At 36.0% G+C, this 19,314-nt stretch overlaps 1 protein-coding gene across 1 annotated transcript in view; it reads left to right on the top strand.

Moving 5' to 3' along the window:
* LOC110215005 (caspase-13-like) overlaps positions 1-14,846 on the top strand; it is a 35,485-nt gene extending 20,639 nt beyond the window's left edge. The window contains 5 exon segments of the mRNA XM_020996175.2: positions 8,701-8,935; positions 10,629-10,769; positions 12,386-12,495; positions 14,745-14,769; positions 14,772-14,846. Of these exon segments, the coding sequence (XP_020851834.1) occupies positions 8,701-8,935; positions 10,629-10,769; positions 12,386-12,495; positions 14,745-14,769; positions 14,772-14,842 (582 nt within the window). The 3' untranslated portion in view covers positions 14,843-14,846.
* Positions 14,847-19,314: the final 4,468 nt, after the last annotated feature.

Below are 19,314 nucleotides of genomic sequence, written 5' to 3'. Positions count from 1 at the left end.
ACAGAGCTCAATAGAAAATTTGACTTTCAAATAGAAGAATCAAGAGAAGCATAGAAAAGTAAATAGGAAAGAGAAATAAGTAATTCAACAAAGTCAAACTATTTACATTCCGACATGGGAAGATGATTATTTTAATTCTAAGAACTTTATCATTAGGCAATTCAAAGCAGTATACATAGACACAGGGCATTAGTGTTAGTTGACTATTATGGGATATTATCTAAAAAAATAACATTAGGAGGTGAGAAAGAGGAACCCATTGGAAGAAAGGAGTAGAATGAGGTCTCATATTAAAGAGATATGTTTTTACAATGGAGGGGAAGATGGGGTTAGGGCGCCAGATAATACTTGAACCTTACTCTCATCAGAATTAGCTGAAAGGAGGAAGAACATATATACTCAGGTGGGGAAATCTATCTTACACTACAGGGAAGTAGGAGGGAAAGGGAAGAAGAAAAATGGGGAGTTTATAGAAGGGAAGGTGGATTGGGTGAGGCTGTAGTCAGAATCAAAACACTTTTTAAGTAGTAACAGGGTAAAAGGAGAGTGAATGAAGAATAAATGGGTAAATAGGATGCAGGGAAATATACAGTAATCATAACTGGGAAAAATTTTATTGCAATTTTATCTGATAAAGGAATCATTTCTCAAATAAATAGAGAACTGAGCCAAATTCATTAAGAATACAAGTCATTCTCTAATTAATAGTTGGTCAAAGGATATGAACAGATAGACTTCAGACAAAGAAATCCAAGCTATCTGTAATCATGAAAAATTGCTCTAAATCACTATTGATTACAGAAATGCAAATTAAAACAACTCTCAGGTGCTATCTCACATTTATCAAATTAACTAATATGACATAAAGAGAAAATGACAAATATTGGAAGGGAAGTGGAAAATTTGGGACACTAAAGCACCATTTGTGGAGCCATCACTGAATCAATCATTCTGGAAAGCAATTAAGAACTATGCCCAAAGGGCTATAAAACCATGCATACCCTTTGACTCAGCAGTACTAGTACTAGGTATACATCCCAACGAGATCAAAAAAGAGGAAAAGGTCTTCTATGTGAAAAATATTTACAGCAGCTTGTTTTGTTATGGCAAAGAATTGGAAATTGAGTGGATGCCCATAGATTGGGGAATGGCTAAGCAAGTTGTGGTATTTCATTGTGATGAAATACTATTGTGCTATAAGAAATGACCAGCTGGATGCTTTCAGAAATATTTGGAAAGACTTACATGAACCGATGCAAGCTGGGATGAGCAGAACTAGGAAAATGTCATACACAGTAAAAGTGATATTGTATAATAATCAACTGTGAATGACTTAGCCATAGTCAGTACTACAATGATGTGAGATAATTCCAAAGCACTTATGAAGAAAATGTTATTCACCTCCAGAGAAAGAACTGATAGAGTCTGAATACAGATTGAAGCAAACTTTTTTTTAACTTTCTTTTTTCTCTTTTTTGGTCTGTGTTTTCTTTCACAACATGACTGGAAATATGTTTTGCATGACTCCACACGTATAACCCATATCAAATTGCTTGCCTTCTCAAGGAGGGAGGGAGATAATTTGGAAGTCAAAATTTAAAAAAAAATAAAAAATAAAATTAATTACATTAATTTTTTTTTAAAATTTAGAAAAGAATGTTAAATGTTTTATTGTATGTAATTGGAAAAAATAAAATATTAAAAAGAAGAACCCTTAAGGCTCTAAAAAGCTACTGTCAGAAAATTTTCAGTTAAACCTATGAAATCTTGGGATCTTCCATTCTCTCAAAATTGTTTTGAGGATTTTTTATATCCAGTGGGCCTAGATGTACTCTAGTAATATACTGAGATGCAGAATTATTCTAGATTTATAGAGAACCCCAGATAGAAAGGTAATATTGTAATATGACATTATATCATACCACATATGCTGAAAGAAATATAACTATGTAATTGAGATAAATATATTTTTAGTGATCTGGGGAATCACTCTATTTAAATGCAATTGAAAACCTATTAGCCTATATAGAAAGCTATATTTGAAAAAAATGATCCATGCAAAGGTATGCTTAATATCCAACCTGATAATAATGATATTTCATGATGAAGAATTAAAGAATATGTATCTAAATCTTACAAACTTAATAGCAAAACATGTAAAACAAATGATTGCAGCAAAATAAGGACATAAATGAATAAAATAAAAATAAGCACTACTTGCAAAGCACAAATTTCATTCTTGAATGGCCTGCCTAAGGGTGGGGGTGGATTCCTACTCTTTGGATGTTATTAGAGAGAGGAAGTATATTGTATACTATATTTTAATGTGTCAAAAGTTTTATGGTCATTCAGTTAGCAATTATTTGTTAAGTGTATACTAGGTACCTAGCACTGTGCAAAGCATTGGAGATACAAAGGCAAAGGATAATCCCTATTCTCAAAAACATCGTGATCTAATGTGTGAGACAACATGCACACAACTATGAATAAATAAACTATGCTCAGGATAAATCAGAAATAATAAACAGAAGGAAGAAAAATAGATCCCAACTAAGTGGGATCAGAAAGGCTTCATGTGGAGGGTGAGATTTTATTTGAGACTTGAAGGAAGCTAGGAAAGTCAGGAGGCAGAGATGAGGAAAAGAACATTCGGTGCATAGGGGAAAGTCAAAGAAATTTTTCAGAGTTAGGTGATGGAGTGTCTTGTTTGAGGAACTGCAAGGAGGCCAATGTCCTTGTATAGCAGAGAACATAATGGAGTATAGGGTGCAAGAAGACTGGAACAATTAGGGGACAGCATAGGAAGGACTGTCAATGTCAATAATTTGATATTCGCTGAAGGTGATAGAGAATCCCTAGAATAATTTGTTGAGTGAAGAAAAAGAGAAAGAGAGAGACAAAGAAAGAGGGAAACAAAGACAGAGAGAGAGAGAGAGAGAGAGAGAGAGAGAGAGAGAGAGAGAGAGAGAGAGAGAGAGAGAGAGAGAGAGAGAGAGAGAGAGAGAGAGAGAGAGAGAGAGAGAGAGAGAGAGAGAGAGAGAGAGAGAGAGAGAGAGAGAGAGAGAGAGAGAGAGATATGCTCAGATCTGTGCTTTATGAAGATCAGTTTGACAACTGAGTGGCTATTCCCCTATCCACTGAATGTTCTTTTCCTCATCTCTGCCTCCTGACTTTCCTAGATTCCTTCAAGTATCAAATAAAATCCCACTTTCTACCTCAAGCCTTTCTGATCCCACTTAGTTGGGATCTATTTTTCTTCCTTCTGTTTATTATTTCTGATTTATCCTGAGCATAGTTTATTTGTTCATAGTTGTGTGCTATTTCAATAGTCCAGGCATTGAGGTGATGAGGGCCTTTACCACAGTGGTAACATTTTCAGAGGAAAGAAAGTTATGAAGTTAAAATCAATAAACCTTGGTAACAGATTCACATACTAGTGTGAGAGACGTTGAGGAGTTGAAGATGATGCTTAGGTTGTGAGCTTATGTACTTGGAAGGATGGTAGAATCCTTCACAGTAATAATAAATTTAGGAAGATGTCAGGATTTGGGAGGAAAGATGATGATTTTAGTTATGAACTTGTTGAGTTTAATGTGCCAAAAAAATATTCAGTTTGAGATTCCAATAGGCAGTTAGAGATTCAAGACTAGAGGACAGCAGAGAATTTAGGGCTCCCTAAGTAAATTTGAGCATAGAAATGGTGATTGAATCCATTGGATATGATGAGATCATTAAATGGAATAGTAGAGGAGAAGAGAAGAGGGTCTAAGACAAAGACCTGGGAGTCACTTAGATTAGCGGGAATGACTTAGATGATAAACCAGCAAATGAGATAAGGAACGGGTAGTCAGAGAGGTATGATGAGAACCAGGAGAGTGCAGTGTCATGAAAACCTGTAGGGAAGAGAATATGAAGAAGAGAGTGATCAGGGATGTAAAAGACTGAAGAGAAGTCAACAAGGATGAAAATTTTGAAAAACAGGCATTTGATTTTACAAATAAGAAACAATTAGTAACTTTGGAATCAGCTGTTTCAGGTGAATTGATGGGATCAGAAGCCAGACTTTAGAGAGTCAAGAAGGTTGAGAGGAAAGGCAACAGAGGCACCTATTAGATGGTCTTCTCTAGGAGTTTAGCCACAAAGTGTAGGAGAGATATAGGATGATAATTAATGCAGTTGAATGGATCAAGTGTGGAGTTTTTTGGTGGATGAGGGAAACATGAGCATGCTTGTAGGCAGTATAAAAGCAGTTAGATTTAAGATTCACTGATAGAGATGTAAGAGTTGGAATACTGCCTACTCCGTATTGTATTTTCAGGTTTTTCCTTTACCACCATCATTTAGTAACATCTCCTTCTTTGAGGGCCACTAAATCCGTATTTACCATCCATTCAAAATTCTGGTAGCCTGACCTTCACAACACTCTCCTTCTTTTGCCAATGATTTCAATTTTTAGTCTGCAATTTTTCTCTTGTCCTCAACTCCTGTTCTCATATTAGAAAACTTTACATATATATTTCTTCTATTTTATTTTTAATTTATGGAATAAAACAAGCATTTCCATAACATAGTATAACAAAAAGATGATTGCATATGAAATTATAAATCAGTTATATACAACATGCTATTCCTTTTGAATATATCATAAAGTTATCATGTAAATTTCTTTTTTCTCCTTTTTCCTTCCCTCCTCCCCTGCCCTGCTGACTACCATTAGATACAAATAGCTATATCTATATTTATATATGTAAAATTTTTTCCTATATATACTTCTATTTATCAGTTCTTTCTCTGGATACAGATAGTTTCTCTCTTGATATGTCTTTTATTTTAATTTGTTTATTTGTAATAGTCAAAATGATTTAGTTGTCAAAAGTAATTCTCAAAACAGAATTTCAGTTATTGTTTACAATGTTCTTTTTGTTCTGCTTATTTTGCTCTTCACTATTTTGTGCAAGTTTTTCCATGTCTTTCTAAGATCAAGGAGATCGTAATTTCTTATAGCATAGTAGGATTCCTACAATTTCCAGTTCTTTGCCATGAAAAAGAGAGCTGCTATAAACCTCCCATTCACATTCAAAGTTAAAATTACTCTTTGTGAATTTCTTTCCATCTTATTTTTACTTACTTTTTTTTTCTTTCACAGGCTCTTTTTACTTTAGCCCTGTTACCTTATCTTCTCCCCTGACTCTCCCACTCCCTATCCCATTCACCCCTCCAAGAGTCCTGCCCCTACCTTCTCCTCCTACTCCCCCAATCCCAAGCCACACGCCCCTCCAAAAGTCCCTCCTCCATCTTCTCCCCTCACTCTTCCAAATCCCAATCTACTTACCCATGTAAAAGTCCTTATCCTGTCCTGTCCCCCAGTTTTCTCACCTCTCTGTATGTTCAGAAGACTTCTGCATCCTTCCAGATGTTGTTTCCTTTTCAAACCAGATGAGACTAAGCATTATCAGCCTTGCACCTATACTGATTCCTCTGTATTAGTTCTTCCTTTCACACCTTACGATATGCTTTCCAGATCAGTTGTTTTTCTAAAGAGATGTTTCAGATTCTCTTTTATTTTTTCTAGTTTTATTATTTCTTGGTGTCTTATAATGTCATGTGATTCGTTTTGCCCAATTCTAGTTTTTAAGGAGTTATTTTCTTCCTTAAGATTTTTTTATCTCTTTTTCCAACTGGTTAACTTTCTTTCATACTTTTTTTTGTATTGCTTTTCTCCCCTCTAATTTTTCCTCAATCTCTCTTATTTGATTTTTGAATTCCTTTCAAAGTTCTTCCAAGAACTCTGTTTAGGTATGTGACCATTTGATATTACTCTTTGGGGTAGGTAGCTCACTAACTTCCTCTGAATATAAACCCAGATCTTCTTTTACACCAAAATAGCTACCTATGATCAGATTCTTTTTCCCTTGCTTACTAATTTTATTTTTATTTTGTTTTATTTAATTTTAGCAGCTTAATATTATTACTATTAATTTTTAACTCTGAGTTGTAGGTAATGTTGCTTTAGGCCTCAGGTTCTCCTTACTTTTGTTTTCTGAATTCCATCCAGGGGCTCAAGCTCAGGGACTCCTTTTTTCTTCTAAGCTACAGTTAGGGCTCCATCCGCACTGTCCTGAAAATGTTTTTAATCCTTGTGGTACCCAGCTCATTTGGTGAGGCTGTTGCTCCTTGTCCACAGCCATAGCCCCAACAGGCCTGACTTCCAGAAACAGGAATGGATGGGTGGGTGGGTTGGGAGTCTTTCAATCTTCCCCCATTCAGCCCTCTGCTGTTCCTTAGACGAAAGTTTGTGAGGTGAAATTTCTTGAGGCCTAGCCTGCTTCCAGAAAGAGCTGCCTTCAGGACCTACTGTTTGTTAATACAGTTGAGTGAGCCTGGAGGTGTCTAGACTTCACTTAAGCCAAACCTCAGCACCTGAAGTGGTCGTCTTTTCTGAGGTCCTCTCAAGTTGTCTCTATTTTTTATTCCCCTTTATTTTTGCTGCTCTACGTTCACTTCATGGTGATTTTCTGTCTGTCTGTGGAGGAAATCTGGAGAGCTTAGAAATTTCTGCTTTTCCATCTTCCCAGAATGCCCTCTACCATATGTATTGATGTTCCTTAACTTCATATTTCGTCAGTTTACTCATCCCACGTAACCTCAACTTTATCTCCTTCACACACAAAGATAGTCATACTCTTAATTTTGCCATCATCTACAAATGCATCATTTCCATGTTCATGAACTCTGAAATTCTCTTATCTGATCATAGTGTATTGTAATTATATTTCTTTCTCTCTCTCTGTCTCTGTCTCTGTCTCTCTGTCTCTCTCTGTCTCTGTCTGTCTGTCTGTCTCTCTGCCTTCCAACCCAAAACCCTGTTCTTTGTCCACAATGTAATCTACAATTCCTTGTTCAACTCTCCTACCTCTCTCCCAGGCCATCACCCATACCCAAGCTACACTCTCCTTCTTTCTGCATCATACCCTCTTAGTGAACCACTTTAACTCTATCCTGTTTTCTTCTCTTTGAGTTCCTTACCCCTTTGTCCTTTCACTAATCTTGCCCTGCTAAGTCTCATCTCAGATCACTCCCACTTTCTGTTCCCTTTGCTCCTGTGTGCTGCTAAATGCATTGCTTAAAAAAGCTAGAGAAAATCACAAAATCATGATGATTGAGTCTACTATGAATTGATGTTATGTAAGTTGAAATGGGCCCACACTGCTACAGGCAATCCTTTTACACCTCTCTAATTAGCTCACTATCCCCCTCATCACAGCATCTTTTACACAGCTTTTTATCCCTCTTCAAACCTCCTATGGTTCATATTCCTCCAATTCTCTTAGCTGAGAACCTTGCCTAAAATTTTACCGAAAAATTGAGGTCATTCTTCAAGAGCTCACCCTTCTCTCTTCCCTCTCAACTCATATTACCTGGATGCCTTATGCCATTATTTCTTCCTTCTTCACCCCTCTCCCACGTAATTTGGTGGCCTTCTTGCCAAGTTTACCTCTTCTACCAGTACAAGCAATACCATTACATTCCATTTTCTCTAGCATAATTTCCCCTCTATCATGTGCATTTTCTCATTTCTCTTTAATCTCTCCCTCTCTACTGGTTACTTCCCTACTGCCTATAAACATTACATGTCACTAACTCTAATCATTTTACTTGGTTCCTACTAATTTGTATACAGCTGTACATGTGTCTGATTTGGAAAGATGGGTAGACTCAGAGACGACATGGTGATAAAGAGAAAGGGTGGGGTCAGTCATGTTTCATGTCTTTCCTAAAACTTTATATTTTGTAATTCTACATTTCAGCTTCAAAACTGGTTTTGATGGTATTTCTACTAGGAAGTAGAAATATACAATTAAATAAGTTTAATTGATTACTGCTGAACAATAAAGGAAAGATTAAAGAAAGAAAGAAAAATCCTCTGAAGCTGAAAATATCCTCCTTTTTACTGGTTCTCTCCTTTGTTATTTTATTCTACCTTCTAGGTTAGATGACACTGGAAAGAACACTGGCCTTGAAATCAGATGATCTGAGTTCAAATCCAGCCTTAGAAATTTAATAGTTTTGTGAACTTGGTCAAGTTACTTAACCTCTGTTTGCCTCTCTCATTTGTAAAATGGGGATTAAAAAAAAAAAAAACAAAAACCATCTCCCTTGCAGAGTTGTTGTGAGGATAAAATGAAAGAATATTTGTGAAGTGCTTCACAAAACACTATAAGATTGCTAGCTATTTATTGCTATTTTTATGAGTATCATCATCATTCATTGTATTCATATAGTAGTTTTCCCATTAGAACATAAGGTCATAGATTTAGAGTTGGAGAGAACCTTAGATATCACCTAATCAGGAATTCATTTTACAGAAGATGAAATTGAAGTCAAGAACTGTGTCATTTTCATCTTTATATCTGCATTGCCTAACATAGTGCCTTACACACAATAAATGTGTTTGTATATATGCATGTATGTACATTTATATGTAAAGAGAATTTTATGTGTGCATACATATACACACACACATGTTTAATTAAACAAAAGAGGAGATGAAGAAATAAGTGTGATCCAATCAAAATCTATGGAAACTGCATTTTGTGTAACAAGATTTAGGAGTCCTTTTAAAGGCCATGATTGTATTACCTTATGTTAGTAGGTTACTGCTAAATGTTGCAGGTGAGTGACTTTGTTAATTTCTCCTAGGAAATGAAGTCAGCTCTGAGAGAGTTTGCTGCCCGTCCTGAGCACAAATCATCTGATAGCACTTTTGTTGTGTTCATGTCTCACGGTATTCTGGATAGAATTTGTGGGAAAAATCATCAGACAGAAAAGCCAGATGTGCTTGCTTATGATACCATATTCCAAATTCTAAACACTAAGAATTGCATCAATTTGAAAGACAAACCCAAGGTCATCATAATCCAAGCTTGTCGCGGGCGTGAGTACTATGTTTGATTACTCTAATTAATATCTAGATAATTTATTTGTACTGAGAGAGAATGGTGCTATTTTCTTTTTCTATTTAAGGTGACAGCTGACAAGACCCAATCCATGACTTAATCCTTAGTGAAATTGAAATTAACTGTACCAAATTCTTTACATATAATTCATTAGAAATTCATCTCAGTGTACAATCATTATGGGAAGTAATCTAGACTATTGGTAGGATATTTTTTTCAGTGGGGACGCTTGGTAGAAAAGAGTATTTTAAGCTTGATGTTTGGGGGTGGCACAATAAAACACAACTTTCCTAACAGTAACAGATGTACAAAAATGGAATTGGGGCAGAGTAGGTGGCTTCTTCTTTGCTGTAAATGTTGAGGGTGAGTGTAGATTACCACTTCTGGATGATTTAGAAGGTAGTTTTGGTCACATGTTGGTTGGACAAGATAAGCACTGGGGTCTCTTCCAACTCTGGAATTCTGTGCCTCAGGATCTATCTGCTATCAAAAAGTTGTCTTACTCTTCCTAGGCCCTAAATAACTTTCACTTCTGAAAGGCTGAAACTCAAAATTGATATGGTTTACCCTGTTTAATGATCCTTTAGGAAGAGTAATGTGATGTATTCAGAAGAGTAATAGATTTGTAGAAAGGGGATCTGAATCCAAATATTGGCTCTCCCACTTACTGTAGGATATCCCCTTAATTTCTCTGTGGCCTCAGTTTCATTATTTGTGAAATAAGAGGGTTAAATTAGATGACCTCTAATGTCTCTTCCAAATTAAGAGCTATAAGTTTATGAGAAAGTACTGGGAAAGATAGTCCATGTTGTGGCTGGTGAAAGATGAAATTACTGAAGAAACAGATCTTCCAAACATATCGATTTATTAAGCAATACATGACAATTGCATAAAAAATCAGGACCAGGTCCTTTCCTCAGCTTAGGACTGAACCCTGAATATAGGAGGAGGCAGACTTTTATACATTAAAAACAATCACATAATAATCAAATAAGGCCCAAAGGAAATAATACAACATTAGGTAATGTGATTTCTAAGTGGCTGAAAGAGTTGGGAGGGGGGAGAGTGAACAGGTACAACTCCCTGAATTCAGAAAAAAAGAGGTGTCTTACCCCCCAAGTGTCTGTGAACAATTAAAGGAACAAGAAAAGAATAATTGATTAATCAGTATGGGGCTAGTTTTCAGATAAGACATACGGGTTACTTGGGATGTACAATCGTGAGAAAACTCTTGGCATTATTCTTTGAATCTAATCAGGTTTCTGATCAGCATAACCTAGGTCCTTAGTTAAGTGTCTCTAAGCAGCAGGTGGAGGTGGTCCAGCTTTCCAGCAATGAAGGGCTAGATTTAAACAATGCAATAAGGTTTTATCCCAATTCCCACAATTGAATAAAGTTTTCTCAAAAGACAGAAGTTGGACTAAACCCATAATTGAATATAAAGGGAACTGAGCTAGCTCCAGAATTCAGTCATAAGATGGAGTCAGTGTGGTTCACACAATTCCTAGAGTTAACCACTTGCTGTCCTAATGCCATCAATTGTCTCAATTTCCTCATGGGTCTTGTTGTGTTTTTGGGAATGATGATAATAAAAATAGAAACAAAAACTTACATCTTCAGCACTGTGAAAAAGATGGAGATGGTACAAATAATGAATTTCCTTTTACTCAGTAAACCCTGGCGCTGTGTGGGTGAGTGATGCCCCAGAAATTGCTGAAGACAGTCAAAGTCAACTGCAAGTTTTTGAGGATGACTCTGTCCGGAAGGCTCATTTAGAAAAAGACTTCATTACTTTCTGCTCCTCAACTCCACGTAAGTCACTAAGCCTAGAGTGTCCTTGTACAACAGATCCAACTTATTTGGGGCAGGATAGGAAACCTTAGGATTTTAAGAAAATGCAAAAAAACCCCCCAAAAACAAAAAACCAAAAAAAATAGATCTCCTAGTTTCCATAGTCCTTTCCTGCTGATCACATGTTTTCCTTGCCATATTACCCATATCTGAGTTATCAAATGCTCCAGACATCCTTCTTGTATGCCTTCTTTTCAAGTGATAGATCATTCAATAAACATTAAAGTAAATATACATGTATTTGTATGTGTACATATATACACATGTATCTATATGTATACATACACATTTTTGTATATTTGTATATTATATTCACAATGCAATGCATGCATACATATATGTTTTCACAATACATGTTTTTATGTTTGTATTGTTACCCATAGAGTCTACAACCTAGCTATGGATAGGAGATCCTTTTATGAAATTATAGTAAAACACTTACCAAGCTAGGTAGTAGCATTTACAAATTAAGAGAGTATTTGCCAAGTGCGTAAGGATAGAGTAAACAGATTGAAGGAATGGTGGAGTCCAGTATGATTTATTAAGTAGGATTTCCTAAAGTTTAGTTGTAGGTTAGTTTTATACAAGATGATGAGTATAACAATGAAAAGTAAAGAAAAAAAGTATTTCCTAAAGGTAGGGTATATGATATGTGACAAGGTAGGCACAATTGATATTACACTTGACTAGTTGCAGTGAGTCTATTATTACATGACTATTGAAGAAACAGTTTTGTTCCCAGCCTTTGGGAGGCAGAGGACACACTGTGAGCTGCTAGTTTTAATGCTTGAGATTGGACCAGGCAATAAACAAATCAAAACTCAGTAACAATATGCTTTCTGGTTAGGATGATTTCAGGATTAGTATTTGAGAGCAACCAGAATAGGACAATGTTAAAGAGAGACTACCAGAGAACAGGTGAATTTTTTCTGAATGGTGATAGAAAAAAAAGAATATTACATTGGCACTACCAAGGAAAAGCTAGAGTGCCATCCATTACAATCTCACTCCCTCTCCTAAGTTTCACAAGTCTCTTGAACTTATCAATATCCAGCTCTCCTATCTTGACCAGGCTCCCCTAACATGGGAATCGTTCTTATAGGGCCAGTTTTACAGGGTCAGACAACCTCTGTCTGTTTTGGTATATGTTGTCTGTGAATCACTGGGCTAATTCAAGGATATTGCTTTATGTCCTTCTACCTAAACCTAATGGAAGAAGGGAAAGGGGAAGAAGGAAATAAGCATTTATACAGTTACTACAGTATGCCAGGTACTATGCTAACTACTTTTATAAACATTATCTCATTTAATCCCCTTGACAGTCCTTTGATGTAGGTACTATTATTGTTCTCTTTTTACAGTTGAGGAAATGGAGGCAGGAATGACTTGCCCAGGGTCATGAAACTAGAAGTGTCTGAGGCTGGATTTGAACTAAGGTTTTCTGGACTTCAGGCTCAGCTCTCTGTCCACTGTGACGCCTAACCACCTCTAAGATGTCTCTAAGTTGTAGATCCTAATATCTCTTTGTCTAGGTGAAGCTTATGGCACTTGACAGTTAAAATCTCTTTTCTTTTTAGATAATATTTCTTGGAGAGACACTGAAAATGGCTCCATCTTCATTACAGAGCTCATCCATTCTTTCCAAAAGTATTCTTGGTGTTACCACATAGAAGAAATTTTCCGAAAGGTAAGACTTGTTTAACTGGTGTCTTTCATTCATTTGTTCACCTGTTTGAAAATATTGACTTAACACTTATTTGTCTACTTTATTTGGCCACTTTGGGCACAGAAAGGAACATAAAAACTGCCCTTATTTAATGTAAAGTCCCAATGAAGGATGTTAGGGGATTGAACATGTATTTACAAACCAGGAAGAAAACAATATAGGACAGAGTACAAACCACTACAAGATTATCTGATACAGACAATCAGTTGTGTAATATAGCAAAGAAAAATGTCACTTTGAGATATGCTTAGTGAAGCAAAGCTTCACTGAGGAGCAAATTTTACTCCAACCATGAAAGGACAACAGGTTTTAAATTGACTAAGTGAGGGGAACAGGGCATTCCAAGGAAAAGGAAGAGAAGCACAAGGAGACAGATGACCTCTCCCCACTTTCAATATATCTGCTAGTTGGAATATTTCCTTTCCTTCAAAGCATAGCTCAAGAATCATCTTGTCCATGAACCTTTCCCCTTTCCCCAAAGTTGAAAAATGATCTCTTCCTTTCCAATATTTTTTTCATTTTTTCTGGATATTTCCTTTCACCAATCATGTAATAAATTGTAATATATTTACCAATGTATACATTTTCCCCCTATTAGATTGTAAACTTCTTGATGATAGGAACTGTTTTTTTAAAATACATCTTTATATCCACAGAGTTTATCACATAGCACCTTTTATGTAATAACTATCTGATAAATGTTTGTTGGATACAGTAGGAATAAGCATCATATTTGTGAAGGGTAAGAGGACTGAAGTAATTGTTAGGAGTTATATGAATTGGAGAGTAGAAAGAATTATGCAGCTATGATGAAAAAGGTTAGAGTCCTTAGAGAGCTTGTTGGAAGGAAGTATCAAAATTGCATGATCATCAAAACTGAATTATAGACTCAATTAGAAACCCTAATAATGAATAGTGGATATGCTTGTTTTCTACGTACTTCTCTTGATCTTTTTAGATGCTTTTGCTATGTGGGCAGAGGTATTCTAAATTTGTCAGATGATGCTTGTCTGGGCTTTACCATATAGGTTACCTAGTAATCATTTACTCAGATTGCTCTATTCCACATATAAAAGTTCTAAAAGCCCATATTTCCAGGGCAATGTATGTTTTGCACCCTCCTCCTAGTTCCTTTTCATACAAAGAACATGAAACCATAACATACTATTCCTGAGTGGTTTAAAAGAAAAAGGAGAATTATGAGAACAGAATTTATGATCTGAATGGAAAAAAATAATTGGCAAAATAGAAATTAATTTTCATTTCTTTGTATCCACTATATATTTAGTCACTTATGCGTCTTTTTCATCTCCTACACAACTCCTAATGAGTCAAATGTAAATTCTTTGAGGGCAGGAATTGTTTCATTTTAGTTAATGTATTATGGGACCCTATGAAAATACCCATAGTAGTTTCTTAACAAATGTTGGTTGAATTGAATTGTGCAAGAAAGGAAAACTTAGGTATCTTTAGGAGTAGGAACCAAGACCAAAAAGAGTTGGCAAAAAATAGAGTAGAGGCTTTGAGGCATATAATTTTTTGAGGAGGGATAGTAAAAAAAGATAAAGGTCTCAAGTCAAGGGGATTTGTGTTAAATTCTAGAATTAATGTCATCAAAATGCTTGTGATTTGGAAAGTATCATGATTTCAGTTAATTCTGGTAAATAAATTTCCAAGTTTGGAATTTTCAGAGATAACTCTGGTTAGAGATTGGGTATCACCATATGAGAATCATTCAGAATCTCATTGGTCAGAACCTGGGAAAGAGGGTCAGAAGAGAGAGAGAGCTTGAGAATCAGACTCTTCAAGGGAAAAAAAAGTTCAAAGGTCACCACCTTAGAAGTCAGGTCATGAGCATGTATCAGAACAACTATGAATTGGTTTTTCTGAGGTTAGGCTCTTGTAAGGAGTAATGGTCATTTGTTTGAGGCTAGTATCCTAGTGATTCAGGTTCTCAAAGATCATTGGCGGTTAAGTTTAGGGCTCAGAATATCAGGAGAGTGGATGACGAATTGCAAAGTGAAGACTTTGGCCTAGGGAAATGATGCCCTGTATAAAAAAGTAGGATATTATGCTTTCTAAGGACCATAGGCTCATATAGATATTGATAAGCTCAGCTATTTCATCTTCTTTTATGCTATAATTTTCTCCTTCTGTCTCTATCTTTTCTTAAGATGACTGCCTCAAAACCTTCTTTTTGCCTTTTTTAGGTTCAGAATGCATTTGAAACTCCCAAGTTAAAGCCCAAATGCCCACCATTGAAAGACTGTCTATGACCAGATATTTCTACCTCTTTCCAGGCAATTAAACCTAGTAAGTAACTTTAGGAGACCTGTAAAGGGTGAAACAGTAGAAAAGGTGAAATGTGTGTGAATTTACATGTGAGTTGGGGGGCAAGACCACCCTGTTTGAGCATCTTTCAGAGATGAGGAAAGCTAAAAAAAATGGCTATGCTATTGCAATGCAACCATTGTTATTTGTCTGCACTTGAGGTGGTCTTTGACCACTGAATTTTTGTGAGGTTGAGGAAGGTATGACATGATAAATATGTGAAACCTGCATGGTTAATAATTAATGTGGTAAAACAATCTTCAGTTCTGCTGTCACCCAGGGTGGACTATCCCTCTGCTCAAAAAACAATCAAGCTCCATGTTTGTTCTGACACACAATTGCTAAAGTCTAATTATAATTATTGCCTCTTTTTATCAACTTGGGAATGACTAGGAAATCATACTTTGATTCAGACACTAGTCTCAAATCACTTACTAGCTGTTACCACCTGTACTCATATTTATTCTCTCTATTTTTTCTTTAGGAAAATCCAAGTAGCTGGGACCTTATGTATCCACCTATTTCAGAAGAACATTTCCTGATGCAACTAGGATTGGAGGGAAAGGATTAATCAGGAATATATACATATGTGCATATGTAATATTTCTAATAAAGATCTGATATCCAAGATATGTAGGTAACCAATAGAAATATGTGAGACTAAAAGCATTCTCCTTTGGAAAATTGGTTAAGGTGTTCTCCAAAGAAAAATCCAAACTATTCATAACCACATTAAAAAAAATGTTCCAAATCAATGATAAGATAAATGCAAAGCTAAAGATCCTTGAGGTTTTCCCTCACTCCCATAAAATTAATAAAAGTTATTAAAATGCAAATAAGCAATATTGAAAGGATTGTGGAAAGATGGACACATTAATGCATTGTTGGTCAAGATGTGAATTAGTCCAGCTTTTTTGGAGAGCACTTTTGGATTATTCAAATTAAGTGACTAAAATGACCATGCTCATGGATCCAGAGCCTCCAGTACTAGTTAATTGGTTGTTGTCCTTCATTCTTGAAAAGGACCAAATTTGGCTTCATTATATCAATCACTCAAGGTACAGTGTGTCCAACTGTGACTGATCAGACCAATATGAGCTTGGAAGAATCTATCAAAGGACAGGCACAAATAGTACACATGAACATCTGGAATGGAGATATTTCTAAGTTTGTGAATCTTGTGTTTGTTTTGAGCTACTGCAATTCTGCTTTGTTCATAAAGGACAGTACTTCTTTGATGTGAGCAAGCCAAGTGGGGTGTTAGTGTTTCCCATGGTATTCAATCAATTCCAAAGTTCTTCAGAGAGACCTTGAGATTGTCTTTGTATCACTTCTTCTGACCTCCCTGTGAGTGCTTGGTTTATGTGAGTTCTCTGTAAAATTGCCTTTTAAGTAAACATGTGCTACGCATATATACCAGTGGTGGGCATATATACCAAGGAAGTTAAAGGGAAAAAATAAAGGGCACACATATACCAATATATTTATAGCAGCTTTTTTTGTGGCAACAAAGTTTTGGCCACAAGGTGGATCTCCATTAGTTGGAGAATAGGCAAAGAAATTGCAGCACATGAATGCAATGAAATATGACTGTGCTGTAAGTAAATCTAATTATTATCAATATAGAGAAGCATGTAAAGACTTATATGAGCCAATGTAAATGAAGCAGAATGAGGAAAATAAAATGCATAATGACTAAAATACTGTTAATAGAAAGAACAAAAGTAATGACACCAATGGAATGTCACAAAATTGTTATGATGAGAAGCTTGTTTCCAAAAAAGAGATATGAAGAGATACTTCCCCCAACTTTCTTGCAGAGGTAGAGGACCATGAGTTCTATGTAACAGTACAGATGATATCAGAATTTTTTGATATATTGTTTAGTTTTGCTGAACTCTTAATTCCTCTTTTAAAAAAAATATGTTTCTAAAAGAATTCATTTCTCTGTGAGACATTGGGGTAAGGGATTTAGGTGACACAACAAAATAAATAAAAAAATGTTTTAAAATTGTATTAGATCTTGTCTAAAAGTCTAATAAACATGAAAACAAATAAATTGCTGACCTCTTGGGTTCTTCAGGAGGGTATTAAATTTCACATGGTGTGAGAGGAGAAAAGTCATTTAGGTCTTAGTTTGGGCAATGATACTACCTATACCACACAGCTGGGTGGTGCAGTGGCTAGAGCACTGCACTTGGACTCAAGATGACCTGTGTTCAAATTCTGCCTCAGACACTTACTAGCTGGGTGAATCTAAGCAATCATTTAATTCTGTTTGCCTCAGTTTTCTCATGTATAAAATGAGCTAGAGAAGGAAATAGCAAACCACTCTAGTATCTTTGCCAAGAAAACCCAAAATGGGGTCACAAAGAGTCAGACATGACTGAAAAATGACTGAATACACACTACCTATACCATGTCAACTAGGAAGACAAGAAATGCTCAGACTATTGTGAACCTCTTTGTAAAGTGGTCTATGCTATTTAAATTCTTATTGACAAATGAGGAAGTAATTCTGTGCAGAAGTCAGAAAATGTAACTTCCTGAATTCTCAAATCACATGCAAACTAAACTTTGGACAAAGAAAGCTATTTAGCAAGGCCTATATTGTATATTAACTCTTTCTAGCCAGATGGGAAATCGTTGACTTGAAAAGATTTTCAAAGATATAAGTTGCAGATTCTTTTTTCTCATTTGCTGGTCTCTGACCCATGGGCTAGGCAGAATAGTTTCTTTCTATAAACTGTATTTAAGGGACTTCTTAACTCTGCTCCAAGCTTGGGTTGTAGTGAACCATACATAACCCATGGTCTAGAGCTGGATGGGTGGTGGTGGTAGCAGTGTTAGAGTGGATGTGAAAGGGTTAGGATAAGCCATATGAATAAAGCAAGCCAGAAGTGAGAAAAGTAGTCTGATTACTAGCTAAAAGAAGTGATATTCATTGCCATATCCATTGATCCCAGAGTAAATCTTTCTTCTTAGCTCAGCCAATTACTGAGGATGTAGAAAACAGCCACCTGAAGGCAAAGGATAGGAACTAGAGTAGGTCAGTATTGGTACAGACACTATTCATGGAAGATTTGTGACTAGAAAATGACAAAGGTGAAATATATCTTTTTCAAGAGAAACAGATTAGTGAAGAGAAGAAATGGGATGTCATTGAACACGAAGAAAACAGATCTCTCTAAAAATCCATTAACTTTATAGAAAGGCATTACAGAGAGCAACCATCTTGGTAAGCATAAAAAGAGAGAAACAGGTGAAAAAGTAATGATCATATATAATAGCCCATCAGACAACTGGAGGAATTGTACAACAAATATCTAATATAAATCACAAAGCTCACATGAAATCAATATGGAGCTGTAATGGGAGACTGACTATCTGAGGCTATCTCATAGAAGTTTCCATGAAAAGTAGAGCACTTGAATGACTTCTTGACTTATGCATGCAGTACATTATGCATGAAAGATACTGTTATTTTGGATCAGAGTCTGACCATTAAGGAAACAGTGGTTGTGAAACAAGCTAACATGTTTTAAGCACCTACTATGAGACATCATAAGCCTTGCATAGTGAGAATAAATTTAGTACTTCAGTAATATTGTAGGAATGCTTGCCAACTTAGTACAACTGATTCCATTTTGTTTTAAGCTTCCACTTTGAGATTGTGCTGTTTTGGGTAAATTGTTTTTTCTTTCAAAAATGAAAAAAGAAACTGTATGAAATGATGAAGTAAAAAATATGTGTGTATTGTTAAACAGCTGATGAAAAAAATATGAGGACCTTGTGATAAGACAATCAATGGGGGAAAATATAAGCAACCTTAGTAATTTTGAAGTAAAATATCAATCAAATTACTTGGTAAATAACATAAGGAACATACATAGCTTAAAAAGCATAAATAAACAAACAAAACACCTGAAGGCCCAGCCGCTAGCCTAATCCTAGAGTATGAGTAGTGCTGCCTTCTGCGTTTCTCGCCCTTGAGACTCAAGCCACCCAGTTTGGCTTGAAGGCAGTGCTGATTGATAGTGAGATGACTACCTTACAGGAAAGCTAAAGTGGCAGAATTCTGCCATAAAGTCTTGTGCATAGTGCATTGTTTGCACACTTTGATTCATAAAATTCAATTGTAGTGGAGTAGTCATGAGTTAAGGATCAGAGATTTAGAGCTGGAAGGAACTTGATGGTCATTTAGCCCAACTCCAAATATTTGTAAGTGAGGAAACTGAAGCTCACTGACTTGACCAAGGTCACATAGCTGGTAGATTTTAGATATGGGATTTGAACCCAGGTATTCCCAACTCACAGAGAGCCTGGCCTGCAGTCAGAAAGATCTGAGTTCAAAATCCAGCCTCAGATATTTACTAGGTAGGTGACCCTGCTCAAGTCACTTAACTCTGTTTGCCTCAGTTTCCTTATCTATAAAATGAGCTGGAGAAG

Source organism: Phascolarctos cinereus, unplaced genomic scaffold, assembly GCF_003287225.1.
Source record: "Phascolarctos cinereus isolate Bilbo 61053 unplaced genomic scaffold, phaCin_HiC Scaffold_726;HRSCAF=1367, whole genome shotgun sequence".
NCBI classification, from domain to species: domain Eukaryota; kingdom Metazoa; phylum Chordata; class Mammalia; order Diprotodontia; family Phascolarctidae; genus Phascolarctos; species Phascolarctos cinereus.
This window is presented reverse-complemented; position numbering and strand designations above follow the sequence as displayed.